Source organism: Chaetodon trifascialis, chromosome 7, assembly GCF_039877785.1.
Source record: "Chaetodon trifascialis isolate fChaTrf1 chromosome 7, fChaTrf1.hap1, whole genome shotgun sequence".
In the NCBI taxonomy this organism is placed as follows: domain Eukaryota; kingdom Metazoa; phylum Chordata; class Actinopteri; order Chaetodontiformes; family Chaetodontidae; genus Chaetodon; species Chaetodon trifascialis.
In genome coordinates, this window is record NC_092062.1 from 19599820 (window position 1) to 19620780 (window position 20961).

The 20961-nt window shown below is 40.0% G+C and overlaps 3 protein-coding genes and 1 long non-coding RNA gene across 4 annotated transcripts; 1 reads left to right on the forward strand and 3 right to left on the reverse strand.

Moving 5' to 3' along the window:
* Positions 1-1586: 1586 nt before the first annotated feature.
* tyrobp (transmembrane immune signaling adaptor TYROBP) lies at positions 1587-2757 on the reverse strand. The gene is made up of 5 exons (XM_070967078.1): positions 2527-2757; positions 2418-2438; positions 2186-2329; positions 2034-2095; positions 1587-1927 (listed from the first exon to the last, which is right to left on the reverse strand). The coding sequence occupies exons 1-5, from the start codon at positions 2561-2563 to the stop codon at positions 1871-1873; spliced, it is 321 nt and encodes a 106-aa protein (XP_070823179.1). The 5' UTR covers positions 2564-2757; the 3' UTR covers positions 1587-1870.
* A 1855-nt stretch (positions 2758-4612) lies between these two features.
* On the reverse strand, positions 4613-6001 carry hcst (hematopoietic cell signal transducer). The gene is made up of 4 exons (XM_070967074.1): positions 5956-6001; positions 5727-5747; positions 5384-5518; positions 4613-5060 (listed from the first exon to the last, which is right to left on the reverse strand). Exons 1-4 carry the CDS (start codon positions 5999-6001, stop codon positions 5017-5019), a joined length of 246 nt encoding a protein of 81 aa, XP_070823175.1. The 3' UTR covers positions 4613-5016.
* Positions 6002-9484: 3483 nt separating this feature from the next.
* Positions 9485-15981, forward strand: nfkbid (nuclear factor of kappa light polypeptide gene enhancer in B-cells inhibitor, delta). Its single transcript, XM_070966999.1, has 12 exons — positions 9485-9547; positions 12733-12869; positions 12968-12998; positions 13293-13483; positions 13582-13766; positions 14279-14384; positions 14484-14630; positions 14721-14772; positions 14907-15064; positions 15389-15505; positions 15638-15802; positions 15910-15981. Exons 1-12 carry the CDS (start codon positions 9532-9534, stop codon positions 15979-15981), a joined length of 1377 nt encoding a protein of 458 aa, XP_070823100.1. The 5' UTR covers positions 9485-9531.
* A 2147-nt stretch (positions 15982-18128) lies between these two features.
* LOC139333993 (uncharacterized) lies at positions 18129-20419 on the reverse strand. The gene is made up of 4 exons (XR_011602355.1): positions 20324-20419; positions 19373-19408; positions 18325-18362; positions 18129-18225 (listed from the first exon to the last, which is right to left on the reverse strand). It is a non-coding gene; the product is annotated as an uncharacterized lncRNA (long non-coding RNA).
* Between the last annotated feature and the right edge of the window lie 542 nt (positions 20420-20961).

The window sequence follows — 20961 nt, forward strand, 5'->3', positions numbered from 1 at the left end:
GGTGCTTGTTATCAGTCGGATTTCATTTTAAACAGCAGCAAACTCTTTCACAGACATGTCAGAGGCAAAATCTACAGAGAGTTCTCACACCAATGGATTCTCGGGTACGTGGGCTTAATGCCACACAAAATGTGGAAAAATATCTAATGATGCAGATGTTGTGCCAATAACTTTTACTCTTCCCATAAGCATTCGAAGACCCTGACAGCCATGAGATCATGATTCCCACATTTGTGGAGACAGATAATTCACCATCAAAGAGGAAAGCAGGAGGAGACATAGACGACGTGGAGTCGCTGGATATGAGCAGCAGGCTGGTTCAGGAGCAGGGGAGCAGAGAGCACAGTGGACCACACGTGGCACCCCGAGCAAGCAGAGAGCGGCCTGATCTCAACAGTGAGGAGGAAATGAAGGTGGATGCTGAGAAATTGTTAAGAAAACAAGTCTGTTTAAGCAGAGACCAAGTGACCGACAGTGCCGATCCCGGCAGCAGTCTCCAGAGAAAGGCCACTCCAGGAAGAGATAATGGGTTAAATGTTATGCTGGCTCCAGACCAAAGCAAAGAACTGCTGGACTGGGATAGTTTGGAGGACGGTAACGGCAGACCTGCTCCAGTTGGCAACAGAGGAGATGATGGTAAGACTCTCGACATTACATAAAGCAGAATTGTTCAAAGAGTTATGCTCTGCTATCAGAGGCTGAACAATTGATTTTAATATCCCTACAGAAACCAGAGAACTTATCAGCTCTGAAACCTATCCAGTGGGTAAGAACTGTTTCCCCCTCCACTAGTGAATGAACATCATGTGATTACTAATGCATACAGTGACTGTTTTGAAAGATCTGTCCTTTCCTGTAATCCTCTTTCTCGTAGAGCACAAGCCCAGCAGCTTGTTTGCTCCAGCCAAGAGCCGAGTCTCCTGACGATCCCACGGAGGTGCGTTTCCTCTGCGCTTGAATCAGACAAGTGTTTTAAGCTTACATCTCCACTCGCCCAGCCCGGCTCAGGGAACAACTCCATGACATGTTGTTATGTTAACCACATAATGCACATTTGATAAGTTATATTCCATCCTCGTCTAATTAGAGATGATTTCCTAGCTTTTGCTTTGTTGATCATCTGGTACGAATGCAATGTTGAATAACAATTGTTTTTCTTCTCTTTTTTCTGATTCTATTCCTTCCTCTTAATGAGTCAGGAGCCGCCATCTGTTGAGTCATATGAGGGAGACAGGCTGCTTCTAAATACAGTTGCTTCAGGGACTTTTTCATCCAGATTTAGCTTTTCACATGGATTTTATTGTTATGTGATCATGTGAACAAGTTTAAGAAATAAAGAGGTTTTGAGAATTTAGTTTGAAGCTCCATCGTGATATTTGGCGTGACAGCTGTGATGTCAAAATGTCAGAAAATGAAATTAGAAATAACTGTTTTTAATTCTTTTCTTTTTTTAGGAAAAAACATTTTCGATGATTCAGAGCAGAATCTGAGGCTGAAATGTCTCTTTTATCTCAGCATCTCAAGTCTTTGTGTACTGAAAGCGGTAATGTGAAAATGCAAGTAATCTTAAGTACGTAATCTTTCCTGGGTTTTAAAATGTAGTTTAATTTATAATTAGTTGAATACAAATGCATATCTCGAGATTTAAAAAACAGAACAAAACATGACACAGCGAGCATCACATTCAGCATTAGACTCAATGAATAAAATATAAATCAATTACATGCAGGACACATATCTTTATACTGTACGTTATTACCTATAATACTGCAGGTGGCAAAACAAGATGTGTGCAGAGGGGTGTGAGGTACGATCCAGCTGGTGCTTCAGAAAATAATTACATAGCTGGGATTTGTGTAGTTCCATTGTTTCATTTCCTAAAATGCCGAAGTTCGCTGTACACATCTGATTGGACTCCATGTAACTCCTATGAAAAAGTCAAAGCAATTCATCACAGAAACACAAACGATATAGAAATAAAACCTGAAGCAATTTTCTTATTAATTGTCTTTGAGGCTGAAATAACGTTTTACCTGGTACGGAGACTCTGTGACCTCTGTTGCCATTTTCTTTGATATTGCTGGTGGTAGATTACCTGTTAAAACATTTAAAGTGTTGATTAAATCCTGCCATTGTACCACCCAACCCACAAATCAGCAGTAATACAAACAGAGTTAGTGCTCACCACCATGAGAGTCCCACTCCCTCCGTCTCTTGTGGTGAGTTGCAAAGCAGAACACAGAAATAGTGATGAAGATGGTCAAGATAATATCAGAGGCAATGATGCCCATTACAGACCCCATATTTATTACGTAACAGGAGCCACATTCTGTGAAAGAGAGAAGTGGTTGTCAGGCAAAAGAAAACTCTCAGCATCATATTCCAGCTGGAGCAAAAGGCTTAGGAAAGCTAGATACCTTGCTGTCCTTCTGCAGATCCTGAAAAACAAAGAGTTTGAAAACATGAGATCAGAAAAACAGACATGTGTGTCATTCACTGTCACGGCACGCACGGCATGGCACTCACCAAACAACGAACCCACAATACAAAGAGCGTCGGACATCTTCCTTGTGTTGCTTTCCAGTAAAGGAGGAAATGAGAAGGAGAGGTCGAAGGCCACCTGTCCTTCTGTTCTCTTTCAAATGGCCGTGTTGTCGCACTCATAAACAGTATGCTGGATATCAGAGGTGGGAGGGTTCACAGATGAACAATTGGCCACAGGCGATACTGGCAGTGGTGTGAGGGCTGTCAGCATGTGACTGTGTTCAGAGGAGGAGGAGGAGGAGGAGGAAGCAGTCCACTGAGAGAAGAGGAAGCTGGTGTTTCTGTTTCTACCCTGTAATGTCACACTCATGTGAACCTTGCTGGTCTCATATAAACAGAAACATGGTCACGTTGAATCACCAGGATTCAGGCCTCCTTTTTTGAATTCTTAACCGTTTATTGGTTCTTCAGGTTTTCTTGTCCAAGTGATGACAAGCCACAATAAGGTCAGTTTCATTACACCCGCACTTTCTGCTGAAATGCATGTGATCATATCTCCAAATAGACCGTTTCCTCCTGACCTGTGGTTTAGTGCAGATGGTTGGCTACAGTCGCTGCTGCCTAGCCTGTGAGCCATTGCTAAACCACAGGCTTATGTTTGATGATGCTTTGCTGTCAGCGAAATGAAACACACCTTCATCGTTTTTGGCAAGGAGACCTTCATGTTTCATGTTTAAATCCAAATGACAAATAAATACAGCATGTACGGTATCTGTGAAGCATGTGTACTGAGAATACAAAATTAAGGTTTATTGATAAAGCAAAGTTCCACACATAGAAGTATAAAACTAATTAGATAGAAAATACAAAATAAATGAATAGTGGATTAATTAAACTTAACCATGTAAAAAATTCTGTCTGCTTAAAAACACCTGGAAAATCAGGATAAAAGTTAGCCAATTAATACAAATCAGGCATTTAACAGGCCTGAGTTTCTCAGACAAGTTGCTCCGGAAGCTACTGTAACCATAATCATTATCATTTTTTAACACTTCATAGATCAGTTGTAAACCGTAGGAGCAACTTTTCCCAGGTTGTGAAAAATGCCCTCAGTTAGCATTTATGTGCTTCTAGCAGGACGTTTCATTTTTGTTTTTAGTTTCTTAGTTCACCAGGAATTTACCTCCAGTGGGTCATTTGACCTCTGACCTTCTGGGAAAGAGCTGGAGGAAAGTCCACATAACAACGTATGAAAATCTATAGTTAAAAACATGACAAGTTGCTGTAGAAACCTAAATTAAGACTTAACTCATCACCTTTTTTTAATGACTTGAGATTTGAGTGTCAAGCAAGATTTTTCATCACCTGGAATCCAAACATCATTCTTATTGATATTTTGTAATTAATAATTAGCTGGACTGGACTTGACGTTTATTCAAATGGGAGTTTAAGCTGGGACTCAAGGGAAATCCCTCATGCATACCCTGCAACAACTTCCCATATTCTCTGAAATGAAAGTTAGAAGAGACAGTTTAGTTATGGACCTTCCAGTCCACGTCCCTGGCTGGCCCCTCAAAAAAAAAAAAAAAAAAAAAAATTACAAAGGGTTATCTATTGTAGAGTGATGAAACAACACAGCGCACCTACAGTACAGCAGAGAAGACGTAGATCAGACAGATGTTACAGAGATATTGACCAGGTTTGATCTGTTCTGTGTGTCTGACTTAAACGGCAGACAGCAGTTTAACCACAGTCACCTCAGCACGTGGTGAGACTCGACATTAGCTGCCTCGAATCTGATCAGGTCTCCTGTGTTTGTCACACTTCTTAAATGTCACTGTCGTATAGCACGATAGCATGGATAAGACGATGTAAGCCTATTTGGGGGGAAAAGTACCTGAAAAAAAAAAAAAAAAAAAATCAACTTTTGAGGCTAATGAACAAGACAGAAAACAAGCATGTCAACCAACCAACTACACAAATGTACAAATGTATCTAAAAACAAGATTTATTGAAAAACGTACTCATATTAGTAACGTCCTGAAAATTCTACTTTATCGACACTTCTCTTTGTACATTGTCAACTCAGCGGTTTGTCAGCAGACAAATCACTATTTCTCTCTTATTTTTATGAAAAAGAATATTTACATAAAATCTCCTCAACTTGTTGAAATACAGTATTCGGACATGATGCTACCATAAGTCAACTGCAGAGGGTGCTGTAATTTGTGCTGACAGTGAAAGTGGACAATGAGATTTATTTACTCACTTCCACTTTCTTTTGAACAGTCTGACACACCTCTTATTTTTCAGGTTTTACAAGATGACTCCAAGCAGCTAGCTGAAGAACACAGCAACTAAATGTAAAAGGCTCTTTCTAAAGCTTTTAAACAGGATACTGAAACAGCTGTATATCCAGTGCGCTGGACTATTAGTGAAAGTAATAGTTAGAGGACTGCATGTGCGATGGAGTTTAACATGTGCAGGAATCTGCTTGTCCATTCGACGTCATCTTTTCAAATATTTTGTTGATTAGTTCATGCAGTTGGCCCGAACATTCATGTACACTTTGTCAGCTGTGAAGAGACGAGAGGAGAGACACAAAAAGAGAGAGAGAGAATTTGTAATTTTAAAATAGAAATGAACCAAAGAACATAAGGGAGGCAGAATACAGCGATATCATATCAGAGGATGGAGGAGTAATTAGATATGAAAAAGAAAAGAGGTCAAAAAGTTTTAGAATTGTAAACAAAAGAATCTTGTCAACATAAGATGGAACAGCTGCAAAAAACATAGCCTGTGCATCATAATTAAACAGGAATATGAAAAGCCGTTGGGCAGGAAGTACTGATCAGTGCGTTCAGTGTAACACAGTGCAGATGTAAACACGACTCCTCACCATTTTCTTTCTTCTGACGGCGAAAGCTGGCACATCTGTAGGTGATGATGACAATGATCAGAGTCAGCAGCACATCTGCACAGATGATGCCTGCTATCGTCCCCGGCTCAATCCTGTAGCAAGACACGGTGCTGTCTGGCAAAGGCAGACACATGGTTAAAAAACAGACAGACAGAAAGGAGTGGGACGGAGGATGTGAGCTGAGACTGACTGGAAAAAGTGATTCATCAGGTGTCAGTGTCTAGCTCTGTGTTTGTGCCGCTTATTCTTCTAAATGATAGCATTCATAAGATTGATTGAATTTCAAAGTTGTGTGCTTGCGTCCTCTTTTTGTTGTACGTACCTGCGAGCGCCACAGCCAGGTCTTAGAGAAAAAGAAGAAAATGAGCATGAAAACATCAGCTTCTCTGCTGCCAGTGTCACACAGCAACACAGATGTCGGTTATGTTTCCGCAGTGCAAAATGTTTGTGGTTTCATTTTCCTGTTGAAGACCACCTTACTGTGTGTGTGTGTGTGTGTGTGTGTGTGTGTGTGTACAAGACAGAGAAGGAAGCTGTAAAAATGTACTCACTGCAAAGAAAAGATAGGAGAACGGTAAAGAATTTCTTGTATGCCATTGTCAAGTTTGTCAGTGAGTTATGTGTCTTCTGAAAGACAAACAGAGAGCAAACTTTGACTTCAAAAATGTAGAAATGCAGTCAGTAAACACGCACATGTATCACACCATTTGATTGTCTCAGACTGTAGGTTTGACCTTTTCCTGCTGAATCAGGTCGTATCAGAATGAGTTATAAATTTCTGTTCAGGCATCAACAAAAAGATGTGAAAAAGAAAATAATCCTCAAATTCTTGAAGGATTTCTATAAAACTACATTAAGATGACGCTCTGTCAACTGCATCTTATGAAGTACTGTCTGTATTCACAGTTGTGTTAGACAAAGCCTTTGCCCAGATGTTCTGGCTATACACTGTACATTCAATTTTAAACTTGACAGACATTAAATGGTTAAAAATTTAGGATGAGGAAGAGAAAGTCAGTACCTGCTGGGCTGATCTGCCTCCGGAATCCAGCGCTGGTGTGACTCTAGTTTCCCATTAGTTTTGGTTTTTCAGCGCTGACGTCAAATTTTCTTGCTTCCTCCTCTGGGCGGAAACTCTGCCTGTCTGAACTCAGTGTAAACTCAACGCGGACTGGCAATTTCATAACAGCAGATTTCACCTGCCCGTTTACTGATGGCTGAAACTGTGACAGAGAAGTATAATCAATGATACACACAACTGTACAGTACAAAGCTCGGACAGCTGCATCTTTAACCTCACGAGTTTAAAATACAAGACAAATCCAGGTACAAAAACTCTTGTTTCTACATCAGGTGATTTATATCCTGGAACTCATGTGCTGGATCATCTTCGGGGCCTGTTTACTGAAGCACTACTTATAGTTTATCTGGATCTAATCTCAAGTTTAAATGTCACCTCGGTGTTCGTTTCTGGCTTTGTGTTTAATGCACGGATACACTCACGGTGACATTCAAGGACATCTACTAAAGATGGTTTCACTCAGGCGTTTTTACAGTTGACGGCTTGAAAATCCTCAAGGTTGAGACGGTACTTGACTTTATCTGTGTGGTTAGTGGTCACTTTGGATGTAGGCTGAATTAGATGGATTCTCCCTTAGTGACAGCAGATGGAGCTGTGAGGCTTCTATTGACAGCCTCAACACACACTGAGACAATGTAATCCACAGGTTTCACCTTCTTTTGTTCTGTGTCATATTGCTGTTTTTTCCACTATTGCTCCTTTATTTGGACTAAAATTGTCTTCAAATTAACAAAAAGGCATCAAGATCCAATCCCATCTAAAATAATGCAGACTAAAGTGGGGAACAAAAACACATATACAGCACAGCCATGCACATATACATAGCTAAAAACTGTATATATTTACATAGTCACAACCCCTGAATATACTGTATGTGCACCATAAGTTATGTTTCCTTTAAATCCCTCTGGCCCTCTGGCCATTTGTGTATTGTTTGGGAAAGGAAAGCAGATTTAACTGTCTGTTTCACTTTTGAAACAAACTGAAAATCAGTATCTGTCAAGAGGGTTAAATACTAGAGCACACAATTTCACCTTTCAACACACTTTTATCTAATATCTTACTTGCTTGTTCAATTTTCTTCCATGCGCTCTTTTAACTCATGAGACTGCCTTTTATTTCACTTATGACTCACTTGTTATTTCACTTTGGCCATTTAATGCCATGTTTTATACTATAACACTTCTCCATGTCTTACATCTTAATTCTGTTATGTTGTTTTTAGAGATGGTTTATGGAACAAATAGTTACTAAAATGTTTAGTCATTTGGTAAAAACAGATTAATCACTTTGTTCCAATAAGATGTCTGGATGATGATGTTTTTTAGGTGACACAGACAGTCCTTTCAGGTAGTGTCTAACTGCTATAAAAGGAAATATGTTTTTTTATTAAACCAACAACTTACAAGCCAAAGTAACAAAACAGTGGCCCAACTTTTAAAAGTGAGAACACAGAAGAGGAGGAACCTGTTCTCCAGCTCATGTTCATTGACACGTACAATATACGGCTGAACAAGTTATGTAAATCTGAACATACTTTGTTTATTTATGTGAACATTTGTGTAATATTGGAATAAACAACGTCTTTTACTTCTGATTAGCTAATGAGCTATAAATACAGACATTAAACAGATTAAGTTTTAAGTTATTTTACTTTATTTTGGCATTGTGTTTCGTATTATGTCGTTTCATTATGTTGTCTTCCCTCTAACTCTTTTTTAAGTTACAGAAAAATATTGAAAAGAAAGATTTATTTATTTATTGTCATTTATTGCTGCAACCTTGTGCTAAAGGCAAAACATTTTTAATTGACTGGATGATTTATGTATTTAGTATCAAGTATCAATACCACAGTGTAACTATAACAATTATTTCAAATTTGAATGTTGACTTGAGTAAAAGTACATGAGTATTCAAAGTATCAAGAGTAAAAGTACTCAAAGTGGTAAATTGTGGTGCCTTCAAAGTCTGCAAAATGATGTTTTTTTTTAGAATTCTATGCACACGACATAATCCTTTGTTGACACAAGTTATTTTTATATACAGCAAGACAAAAAACATATTTTTCTGGACTTTACAGGCTCTCCTGCTGGTTTTGTTGTCTCATTAGTACATGATAGCCTCATGTAAACCCCAGCAGAGCCTCACACAACTCTGAACTGAGGGAATCTGATCAACAACATAAGTGAACTAAAGCACCTGTGAGAGTAAGGGGGGGGGGGTTCATCTGTAACAGTGCATCATGTCTAATAAGTTGATGATACGTTTTAATGTTAAATCAAAGCGACTATTGCACTTAGTAGCAGCAGTGCAGTGATGATATTTCCCTCTGATATGTAGTGGAGTAGAAGTACAAAGCAGCATCCATGGGGAATAGCAATAATGAATAACAATATCACAATACCAAAATATAAACCATCACAAACCATGTTATTATAACATTCAACACTTTTTAATCTCTTCCAAGGCTCATACAACAAAGACCTCTAAGTTGTACTTAGGTATAGTACTTGAGTAAATGTGCTTGGTTACTTTACTCCACTGGTAATACTGTACAGATTGGGGCCATTTTGCATAATATTTTTACATAAAATACATTTTGCTGATAATTCTTCTGTGATTTCATTAAAAATAACATTTTGACTCCAGGGCTTTTACTAATAAAAAGGTATTTCCACATGATTTTGCTGCTTTCACTAAATGATCTGATCACAGTGTGCTTTTGGGTTTGCTGTAACAGTTGTTGTTCACGCTGCTAATAAGAGTCTATCACACTTTCTCACATTCTGTTCAGTTCTATTTATCCGATGTGTGGTTGGTGAATGTGTGGCTTCCCCTCTGCTAGAGGGCGTGGACCACAGCTGGGGGCGGCGATGGGGAACAACGTGCTCTGTGTGTACAAGCAGCAGCAAGCCAGTCAGCGTTCAGGCGAGCAGAACATCACAGACCTGCGGCTCCGTCCTGTAAATCGCTTCATTACATTCAGAGCAGAGCAGTGACCAAGAGGACGACCTGTTGAAGATTTCAAAGCAACATCGTTTCTGACATGCACTTTGATAAATGTGAGTATAAATACTCTTCATCTGGTTGTTATGGCAGAATCTATGTGTCTTTGCTTGCGTCTTATATTCTCAGTGAGGGCAGCTTCATTCTGATGTTGCCGGTTTGACGGTAGCTTAAACTGTGAATTTTACTTCAGTAGCTGCATTTGTGGACAACATACTGTGCTGTACTTTTCAGCATTCATCAGTGGGTTATTGGGTTAGTGGGGACATTGTGGTGAAGACTCATTTAAATTTAGATTTTATTCATAACCCTGCGTTTACACACCCGTTCTCCATCTTACACACATTTTCTTTTGACTGTATTTTTGACTTGTGATCTGTCTGAAATGATCCTCTGTAAACTCCTGTGAGTAGATTAAACACACCCTCTACTGATACAGTTTAGTGATACCATCGTGTGTTAGACCTTCTCTCAGTTCTCGTTGAATGAGAGCAAAATTCGGGTGAATCCAAGCGTCAGGACGTTTGGGGAAACCCTGATGCACCTCCACCCCTGTTTGCTTCTTTTCGTTTCCCCTTTCGATTAATGCCAGACGAGCAAACTGTGTGACGTGACAACTTTCTTTGTTCATGCCTTCTTTGACACAGGCTTGCATGATCACATATTTTGTCACATTGTGTTGTTCACAAAAAGAGGAAACTCGCTCTGCACTACTTCTTTTCTTTCTCTACTGAGAGAGCCAGAAGAGAAAGGTCGTCGGAATCCCCAACCACCCACGCACATGACTCAATGTCCAGGGGTTTCCACAACTCCTATTTGAATGTGGCACAGAGTAGCCCAGTGTAGTGTGTGGGCGCTTCTAAACCCCAAATGTGTGTGTGTGTGCATGTGGTGTGTGTCCCCTCACACTTGACAAAGCCATTAGCTCACTTCTACTTTCTCACTTGATCTTCACTTGATGCGTCTGAGCAGATTTTTGAGGGTTGCGCAACTTCTTTCATCTGGTGAGTTTATTCAGCCACTGCCTCATATCGGTAGTGTAGTTACATGTTGCAGCATTACATCATGTGCAAAGAGGTCAAAGGTGGCCTTTTGTTGTAAAGATCAAATGAGTCAGGATTGTGTAACCTATAGTAACACCTTCTGTACTTGAAAATGAAACTCAGTGTTGCTGAAATTTGACTGACTGATGTCATTTCTTCTGATAAAGTGACCTTTATGATGTGGTGGAGGCACGTCTCGCACAGCAGCACAAGCACACTTATTGTTTAGGACAGGTTTTCACCTGGAAGTGAGATTGCTGCTTTTGAGAGAGAGAAGACACGACTGACAGGCCGAAGTCAAAAGCGGCAAGTCTGTGAACTCACATTTCTCTCTCACAAGCCGAATTTGCATTTTTTTTTTTTTTTTTTTAGTACAGCCTCTTTGTATTTACTCTGGTGATAAGAGCTGTTTCGTCCCTGCGTGGCTTACCACAGCAGTCAACGTTCACAGGCGCAAAAGAGAAAGGACAAAAGAAGCATGTCCCTCTTCTTCTTCTGCTCTGCCTCCCAGACATGTAAATGCAACAGAACGCACAAGGCAACTACACGTGTTGAGGTGACGTGCCTGTGACACACCAAAGGCAGGAAGATGTGGTTTGCGTTTGTTAGCGTAATGGAGCGAGACAGGAAGATGTCATAGAAAATAAGCAGTGGTAATCCCATGCTAGTTTTTCTGATGAATCTGTCTGGTTTGCATGGCCACATGATCTGTGTTCCTAATGGAGGAGGTTTGTCAGAGCTTTATCTTTGTGCCCTGGTTCCACAGACGGGGTGGAAATATCACTTTATCTTTCACACACGGGCTGAAGTTTTTGAGGAAACAACCTGTGTGGTCACCGCATTTTGGCTGGAAACATCAGAATTCTGTTTTGTAATATTTTTTCCTATTTTTCACGTTGCCTTTACCTGTTTAATGGAAATGAGGCTTTTGCATCAGCAGGAGGAAAACACGCTCATAGTATAATGGATTTGATATTGATGTCTAAAGGTGAGCAGGAAATGCCACCGTGGAGAAACTGAGTAGGCAATATCATCCAAGTCACAGCTTTTTAATGCTTTTATTCAAACCTGCATTACTTAATATCGATAATCTAAGCTTGAAACATTATTTTTATGGTCTCAGGCTCGTCAGCCTACATTTGGTTTATTGATAATTTACTGTCATAATAAAGCCAAGTTCCTCTTGACGAGATGGGAAGTAAACAAGAGGAAACAGGGGATATCCATTCTTTACATTGGATACATCAACGCTATCATTTATTTCCTACTTGACATATTTTGCAGTTTGTAATGACAAAAAGAGAATAATAGTGAAGTCTGTTTGCATATAATTGTAATTGTGTAGAAAAGTCACTACAAGTACACTTTTACACTTCTAAATAATGTCAATAAGTTCCACTTAAATGTATTAAAATTAATATACTAATTCTGCAATGCTTAAAGTAGTACTTCAAAGTACTTATAAGTGTATTGTAAATTGTACTTAGATGTACTAATTGATGAATCCTTTTAACAGTAATTAAGTGAACTATATGATAAAAATACTTATTTTCAAATCCTTTCTGATACACTCTTAGCATGCTTCATTTAAAAAGTACTTGAACTTCACTTCATTTTAAGTATATTTAGGTATATTTCTAACACATTGGTGGCACAGTATAATTGTAGTGGAAGTGTGTTTTGAATGCTAGAGAATTTTCACTTGTGTTCACTTAAAGTTTATAAAAAGTTGTGCTAATTTGGCAACTGTTTACACTTCAAATATACTCAAGTGGTACTCAAGGACTACTTCAGTACACTTGAATGCAACAAAAATAGCACAAAGTATCCTTAGAACATTCTTCATAAAGTCTAACTTAAGTATAATATTTTTTTTCACCTGGACAGGATTAGTTGAAAAATAATTATTCTGATCATTCTGATGAATCCTTTTAGTCATTTTCAGTCAAATCACCCAAAATCCTTTTGTTCCAGCTTCTTCAATGTGAAGATTGATTTGCAGTTTGACTTTGTTTTGTTTGTAGTCTAACACGTCACCTTGGGAAATTGTGATCTCTCTGTTTTCTGGCATTAAACAGATCAAACAATTGATAAACTGAAAAAAGCCCCAAGTGTTTCACATCTAAACTCTATTGATCTCCAATATCTATCCCATGCGAACAAAATATGTGACCAAATAGTCCTTTTTTCTTTTTCAGCACCAAAAGAGAAGCCGTGTTGCACTCTGCCCACAGTGAAGAAACTCTTGGAGCAGAAGAGAAGGCGGGAAACGTCCTCTGTGCCCCCTCCCTGCTCTGCAGCCAGCACCAGTCCTGCTGCTACAACTACTGCTACAGTAAGGCAGCACACAGAGGGTTCAGCCTCTCACTGAATCTCATATTAATATTACCATAAACACGTGACTGTTTTCTTTATTTTTCCTTCCGCCAACAGTTGTCCGCATCAGAACCATTCACCTGTACAGGTAAGAGAAGGACAACTTCTGCGCAACACGTCTATATTTCCCATGAAATATTGAGATAAACAATTAATTGATAGCTAAAGGTTGATAGAGTATATTCCTCTGTGCTGCAGAGTTCAACTGTACTATTTACTCAGCAATAAATAGAATAACGCACTATTGTCTTTGGTCTTTTCATTGGATTTCATTGTAGAATATCAGCTGCCTTTGTATTTTCATAATCTAATCTTTAGGATAATATTGAACAGAGCACAAATATTACTGACAGAGTCATCAGTGATCACCTCTTCGTTCTAGGCGCATCAAGCAGCTACTCAGACATGGCAGTGAGCTATGAGCAGTGGACTTCAGCTCCAGAGTCTACACTCAGTTACTACCCCAGCCATCCAGGATCCAGCTATGCTCCAGCATACAACCTCCCCATGACATCTGAGTACAGCGCACAGCAGCAGGGGCATGAGTTTGGAGACACAATGCCTCAGACATATGTAAGAGAAACCCCTTTATCAAACACGTTGTATTTGCAAGGGTGTAATAGTACCTTTAAGCTGTTGGTTTGAATTGCATCCTGTGCTGCCTGACGCAGGAGTGCTCGATGACAGTCGCAGACCCCAGTATGGCTCCCTCTCCCTGGTCACTTCTGGGTCCCAGTCAGACCACACAGCTGAGTTTTGGTTCGTCGATGGATGCCGCCATGCTGGAGGAGGCCAGGATGCTGCTCAGCGGGATGGACTACAGCAGAGCCACCAGGCAGGATGAAGATGGGGACACGTGAGTGCTCATGAACGCCTGTTGGGTTTATATGAGGAAACTTGTAACTGGCCCCTCTCATTTTTCTTTGACATCGCAGATTTCAAGATTATACAGATAGTTCACACACACATCACAGATTACTCTCAATTGTTAGTTATTCACCAGATCTTGTGAAAGAAGATTCAAAACAATGCACATTTTCTTTCTGGGCTCTCTTAAATCAACACTGCTGGCAATACTGTGTCGTGTGAATGTGTAAATGTAAGTGTGCATATTTACCTCCACATGAGTTTCGTTTTCAGTAGGAAGCAAAAAGCGAGAGCTATGTGTGCAGTTTGGCAATCCTAGAAAGATTAAGCAAACCGAAGAGGTCAATGAGTCAGCCACTCATGCTCAATGATTAGAAACTCAGATAAAATGGAAAGATATATTCAACTGTGAAAGGGAATGGTATGAAATTGGCTGTGGGGATTACCACAATTTTCCAGTGTTGTTTGAAACTAATTCATCATGTGCTCTTGCTCTGTTAGCATCCTGCACATCTACACGGCCAAAGGCCTCAGGGAGTGTGCCTTTGCTGCTGCAGAGAGGCTGAGGGATGTAGGCAGGCTTGATGCCAAAGAACATAAGGGAAAGGTACGAAAAAACAAGTAGAAATCACATGTTTTATCACAAACAAAAGCATTGAATCAGAATTTCTCAAAATGAAGTGTGTGTGTGTGTGTGCTTGTGCAGACTGCTTTGCTGGTGGCGGTGACAGCAAACCAGCCAGAGATCGTGCAAGATCTGCTGTCGTTAGGAGCGGACATCAATGCCTGTGACGTTAAAGGACAAACTGCCCTTCATCTGGCTGCACACTATGGCTTACCTGGGGTTCTGCAGGTACAGAACTACTGAATAACTTTGGCGTGGCTATCACAGCAGGTCAGAGGAGTCAGGAGAGAGCAGACGTTAACATTCTTTTCTTTGCAGGCAATTCTGTCCAGCAGGCCAGCAGTCAACCTGGAGGCCCGCAATTTTGAAGGTGATTTAATGTTTTACCGGTTGTTGTTATTGTGCTAATGATTAACCAACAAGGAAGCTATAGCTGGACATTATGATTTGGACCAAAAATATTAGAGCCTTAATTCAAATTCAAATGTGTCTTCTTCACCTCAGGAATGACTCCTCTCCACTGCGCAGCCATTTCTCACAGTGCCACCATGAAGGCTTTGTCCAGCAGTGGGCTGGTAGATGTTAGCCTTCAGACCAAGGCTGTGGAGAAACTCTCCTGCGTGCAGATGCTTCTCAGTGCCGGGGCATCCCTCCTCAGCCAGGTACAGCACAGCTCTCTAAGCACAGATGTGTCACAGAACACTAAAAGGTGGATGAATGCACAGATTAGTTTGGGTCAGCAATCAGGTACAGAAGCATCAAAGCCATACATGTTAAACCCTGACCTTTCAGTCATATTTACAGTTCGTAGGGGAAGTGCCCAGGTTTTATCTAACCGTGATGATGTCATAGTTCAAGCCATTTCCCCCTCGCTCTCTCTTTTGTCTTCTCTTTCTTGTTTGACACTAAACGTCTCAGTCTGACTTGTGGTTTTGTCATGTGGTTTCATTTTGTTTTTCCCATCACTTCCAATCGTCCATTTCCAGGAAATCAAAAGTAACAAGACTGTGCTGCACTTGGCTGTAAAGGAGGGGAATGTTGATCTGGTGCGTTATCTGCTGAGGATTCCCCTGCCGAACATGAAAGACTTTGTCAATCTGAAAGTGAGTCCCACACTGATGCGACACTCAAAAGTGGATGTTAAACATGCATATGTTTATGTACAAATATATGTACTGTACACACACCTGACTGTAAACCGGCTGAGTCATGCTGCATTTTTGCTTTCACCACAGGCTCATGGCCACACAGCTTTACACATGGCAGCTGGTCTCCATGGTAACCCCCACCAGGAGGAGATCCTGCGGCTGCTGCTGAGCAGAGGAGCTGATCCCAGTATCCGCAACCTGGAGAACGACCAGCCGGCTCACCTGCTGCAGAGCGGCCTCCAGGGAGACCAGGTGAGGCTCCCATCGTTTTAACAGCCAGCCAGAGCCATGCGGCTTGGTCCTGCGGATTCTGTGTTTGTCAGTTCGTTATCATCCTGAACTTATCTTTTCATTTCTAGCTCAAGCTCATGCTGAAGAAACGAAGCGCCTCATCTCGTCGCCGTATCGTGTCCTTGCAGGACCAGGAATGATTTGAATCACTTGTAATCCCCATTTGGAGGGAATGAGTCTTTAACATGTTGCCTCTGTTGACAAGGGGATTTATTATTAAGTGGTTTTTGGGAGTCTCTGGCCTATAAATTATTAACAGTTATATAATTATTAACCAGTTTGGCATATAAAATCTCTGGATATAATTCGCACTAGATTAGACAAATCATGCTTTAACGCACAAAGCTTAAATTTAGTGTCTTTTAAAACCTACTGCTTTATTTATTTTTCTCCGCACAGGGTGAAGTATTGATGTGTAGGTGAGGCACTTCATTCCAAATGTGATATCCTCCATCAAGCCTTTCCATCTGCTGTTGCTGGCAAATTGGCATGTGTTTTGTTTGTCTTAAAAATTCTGACTAGTAGAGACACATTAATTTATGTATTTATATTGGTCAAAGTGGATATTTAACATTTTGAAATGAAAGCCTTTAAATGAGCAGAAATTAAGAATATTAATTACCTTCAGAAAGTAGAAGGTACAGATGCTGCTGTGGAAGGTGGAGTAATCATTTTCCGAATAGGCTACACTCCCAGTTTAATGTTGATTTCTATGAAATTGTTCATATGACCTCCAGGACAATGTCCCTGAAAGCCCTCTAACTCTCTTGCCAAAAGCCCCCATCATAATAAGTTATCATATTGATACACTGAGTGATGGTTTTGATTTCAGTCAGCATGGGCGCTTGTGTTAAGAATGTGTTTGTTCAAAATGAGAATAATCTATCCTATAATTTAACTCTCTTTCTGTATGCATCATACTTGTGTGTGCAACACTGGGTACAATTTATTTTCTTTGTGGAAAAAGAGACTTTACTGTGTAAAACTATTATGTATTTGAAACTGATTACAACAAAGAATGTTCTTATCACAGAGACATTACATGAGTAAGCGTGGTGACAAATTGTCTGATGATTGTACATTTTAGCCATGAGTCATGAATAAAAGTACAATAACACTGTATTTAAAAAGTTCCATCTGATTGTTTTGATGATTCAGGGCACCCTTGAACAGTCCCTCTTATATTTGATGACAGATATTAGCAGCATGGAAAATACAGCATCCCACTAGAAAGCGGTGACTGTTACACTCAAGGAGTATTTACTTTTCAAGCCCAATTTCCACCAACATTTGCTGCCATGGCATTGACCCTTAATCACAGGAGAAAGGAGGTCTGGTTTTGACTGAAATTTGAGTGATAAATAAGGTTTGAGGCATCTCTCACCTATGTGTCATGCCTGTTATCAGACACTGTAAATTCCTGTGAAGCACAGAGGAAATGTCAGAGTCATAAGTCACAAACAGCATGATGATATTTTCTCATTTCTACTTGACTTTTACTTCACTTTAGATCACTTCAAGCGAGACATTCATGTTTTGGATTATTATTATTTACTAAAGACATGGATAAAATCATGTTGAGTACACAAGAGTTTGAGTTTATTTGAAACAGTGGTCTCATTGTTTAGGTTTTACACACAATGATTTTGTTTTTAATACCTTTGCCTTAATTTAAAACAGAAGAAATGACTGATAATAAAACCACAAATCAACATTTTAATACACATTTCATCCATTGTTATATTTGTCAAAGCATTTTCAAGTTACAGAACATTGTTTTTCAATTTTCATCAAGATATTTGGCTGTATTGTACAGTACGTTATATTTGTACTAATCTATTTATTGGTTTCCTCATTATTTTGTCATGCTATTTCTTTTAGCTTTCTTGAGAGGCCCAAGAAAGCAGAAATGAACAGAAATTGAGGAAAAAAAAGTAAATTGTTACGATTGATCAGTGCATGCAGCTCTTTGTTTCAATCTGGAGATTTTGTTAATCTAATATTTAATCATGCTCTTAATTTTATTGTTTCACAGGAGTAAAATGTATGGAGACAACAGTTGTTGCATTTGTGTGATTAAAAGTACTTATCAGGTCTCATGGTTTAGAGTATTTTTTATTTATTGATTTCTCTTTTAATCTCAACAGTCGCACAATACTGAGCAATATATAGATGGATGTTTTGCTCACTTCAGACTTTCTACAGAATTCAGAGGAAGACCCAGTGAAACCAGGTTAGGAAGACCTGTTCCTTGATCACCCAGCTGGCAGAGGTATAGTAGCCATAAGAGGAATGGCCATGGTGTGTACTTGCTGGCGTGGCTCCTGTGACGACCTCCTCTTTTTCAAGTATATTCTACATTTTCTATACAGTTTGAGGAGGTACTGCGAAAGAAAAGGAAAGAAATCAGAAAGAATCCAAAGAGAAAATAAACATTATTGCACATTTAAGCAGGTAATGACCAGAAACAGTGCGTGAATTACCCTCTGTCTTTGGAATTTGGGTACCAGATGAGCTGGAACTGCAAACAGAAATAAGAGAAGCAATTAGTAAATATTGGATTTTTGTAATTCATCACCATTACTGATCATGAAATATAGTTTGAAAACTGTGGCCCCAACTTCAACTTGGAGTTGGATTTGGTCAAGTACATCCACTAGCAGGGTTATAGGGTGCAAAATCAGTTGAAGCCACAGAGTTCGGAGGTATAACTACAGACCAAAATGCAGCTCTTTGTCCTGTTCAAACAGCAGCCCTCGTCTTTCTTCTCATCTTGCCATACAAGCGGCATGCGATCAACTGAGAATATACACTGCCCACTCACTACCAACACATGAAGAGTGTGATACATACGTTTTGAAATCAAGAGCAAGCACTGAGATAAAGAGGATATGAAAGCACTACCCACATGTGATTTGTCACAGAAGGTTCTGTGTAAAGCCTTTAATGTGTTGGAAGTGTGTTCTGGGTTGTGTATGCAGAACAGGGAGTGGGTATTTAGAGAAGAGGCATCCAGGGCAGGGGTAGGAAAATGATGTGGGAAACTCAGTTTTAGTCAAAGAGCAAAACTAGAAAAGATGTTTTTCCACACTAGTTGGGTATTCCCTTCAAGTCAAAGTCATACAGCATGCACAGGCGGATCATCCACTAAGCCTTGCACAACTCTTACTTGGATGAGGATTTTACACATTTTGTGAATTTTTTACCTGTTTGAAGAATGATAGATTAGTTACAAGGTAAAGGTGCTTATGTACTGTAAAGGTGATAAAGCCTCTGTATTCAAGTGATATACAAGAGAAAGTCTAAACTTACTCAGGGCTATTAAAATGCCAGAGACAAACATAATTACAGCAAGAATAACCCCTGTGGTCCGCAGTGTCTCATAATCTACAAAGGACAAAACCGCACAGGACTTAACCAAACAAACCCACTGGAGTTCACGATGAGCTTAAAACATACAATAGTGAGAAAGTTGTTATGATACACATGGTGCTTTTGATTTTTAAAATTAGTAGTTGGTGTCAGTCTTACCATAATCAAAGTCACTTCGGTCAGGAAACACCGTTTCTGCAAACAAAGAGTGTGGTCAGTTACAGAGCCTCATGAATGTAGATGTTATTTTGAGTGCAGCAGCAAAGGCGGCAATGAGCTTTAAGGGGTTTTGTTCAGCGCATCAGCATGGACTGCAAGGTTTGCAGCACTTCAGATCTGCAGGCTTGGCTCCACAACTCCTCGGGAGTAATTTTTTTCCCCACTGAGAGGAGCTCAATGCAGCATCTTCGCTCAGCAGAAAAAGATGCACCATGAAAAAGTGGGTTGCAAGCCAGCAGCAGGATACAGGGGTATCATCACAGCAGCAAAGAGAAACCAGAGCCTGGATAGTAAAAAGTGTCTGAAAGGTGATTTGGAGTGGATGGGGGCACTTGAAATGACAGCAGTGTTTATGTCATTTTTACACAGTTAATAGAGATTCCTGTTTTTGACCACAGGGGTGATTTACTTTGCAGATATAACTGTTTTAGGCTACAGCCTGTGCCAGGTTTTTACGCTATCTGGGCGTCAATAATGCGGTTTGCATGTTGCTGAACCCTCACTCCTAAGTGGCTGAGCTTGTATTTCTTACCACTGCTTTCTCTCTGTCACAAAGACTGCTCAGCTTGACCATGCTTAGCATCTTTATTGTTGTTTATTTGTGCATCCAGAGGGGAAGAACTTCCTTTGTTCTCACACAGATCCATGCATCAGCAGTAAACTGGCACTGTAGCAACAATGCAGCAGGCTAATTAACTACATAGAGCCAGGTCTTAAAATAAAACAAGTCACGTTATCAGTCAAAATCAAATGATATCACAAAATGATCACACATATATTAACCAGACAACTAATTCAACTAATTTATCTCACCTCTTTCTTACAGTTTTTAACTGTTTGATGTTGCTTACACCCATAAATATCCCATAAAAGAAGAAAAAACAATCAAACCTGTGGTGGCCATGGCTGCAGCGTAGAGATGCAGAGGAGCTCCGTCTCTCAGATATTTAGCAGGTTGCTGGGTTGCAGTTTAAGGATGGATATAGCTGGACAGGACAGCAGGCAGAACTGCTTCAGAAGCGCAAGTGTAAACTCAGCAGGGAGCCTCTGGTGGCCACAGCAAAGCATTGCATTCACAGCGGCTGGGTGCTCCCATTAGGATGGCAGATCTGCCTGGGTGTGGACGACAAGGGGTGGTGGACTGCCACAGTCGCCAAAAGTTAGAAAAAATAGTAGGTAAACAGATAATATCATCTTGCTACACTGCAACAGACTTCACCAATCTACTGAGTACTATACTCAAAATATGAAGATATTTAAGTATCATGGCTTCCCTGCAGTTTCTCTTTGAACAGTATAAGCCTGAGCTTTTACCCTCAAAATGCACCATTCTCTATCTCATGTGTTGTCTTTTGTGCAGTGCAGTCAACCTGCTCCTGCAACTCCAGGGAGAAAATATAGCCTACATATGCAGCTTTTACATTCACAGAGGCTGCCAGGCTCACTATGGTGGAAAATCTGCCAATGAACAGCACAGAGGTAGGTAGAATTAAGTGTATTTCTTTAAAGACAGCCTTCTCCGAGGGCTG

Excerpts from the sequence above, each read along its gene's own strand:
- tyrobp (XM_070967078.1), bottom strand. The coding sequence starts at position 2,563 with ATGTCCGACGCTCTTTGTATTGTGGGTTCGTTGTTTG. Across the intron at positions 2,439-2,526 it reads TATTGTGGGTTCGTTGTTTG|GATCTGCAGAAGGACAGCAA; the intron begins GTGAGTGCCATG and ends TTTGTTTTTCAG. Across the intron at positions 2,096-2,185 it reads GGAGTGGGACTCTCATGGTG|GTAATCTACCACCAGCAATA; the intron begins GTGAGCACTAAC and ends ATGTTTTAACAG.
- hcst (XM_070967074.1), bottom strand. The coding sequence starts at position 6,001 with ATGGCATACAAGAAATTCTTTACCGTTCTCCTATCTTTTCTTTGCA. Across the intron at positions 5,748-5,955 it reads TCTCCTATCTTTTCTTTGCA|ACCTGGCTGTGGCGCTCGCA; the intron begins GTGAGTACATTT and ends TTTTTCTCTAAG. Across the intron at positions 5,519-5,726 it reads CCTGGCTGTGGCGCTCGCAG|ACAGCACCGTGTCTTGCTAC; the intron begins GTACGTACAACA and ends TGCCTTTGCCAG.
- nfkbid (XM_070966999.1), top strand. Across the intron at positions 14,385-14,483 it reads CCAAAGAACATAAGGGAAAG|ACTGCTTTGCTGGTGGCGGT; the intron begins GTACGAAAAAAC and ends GTGCTTGTGCAG. Across the intron at positions 15,803-15,909 it reads GCGGCCTCCAGGGAGACCAG|CTCAAGCTCATGCTGAAGAA; the intron begins GTGAGGCTCCCA and ends TTTCATTTCTAG.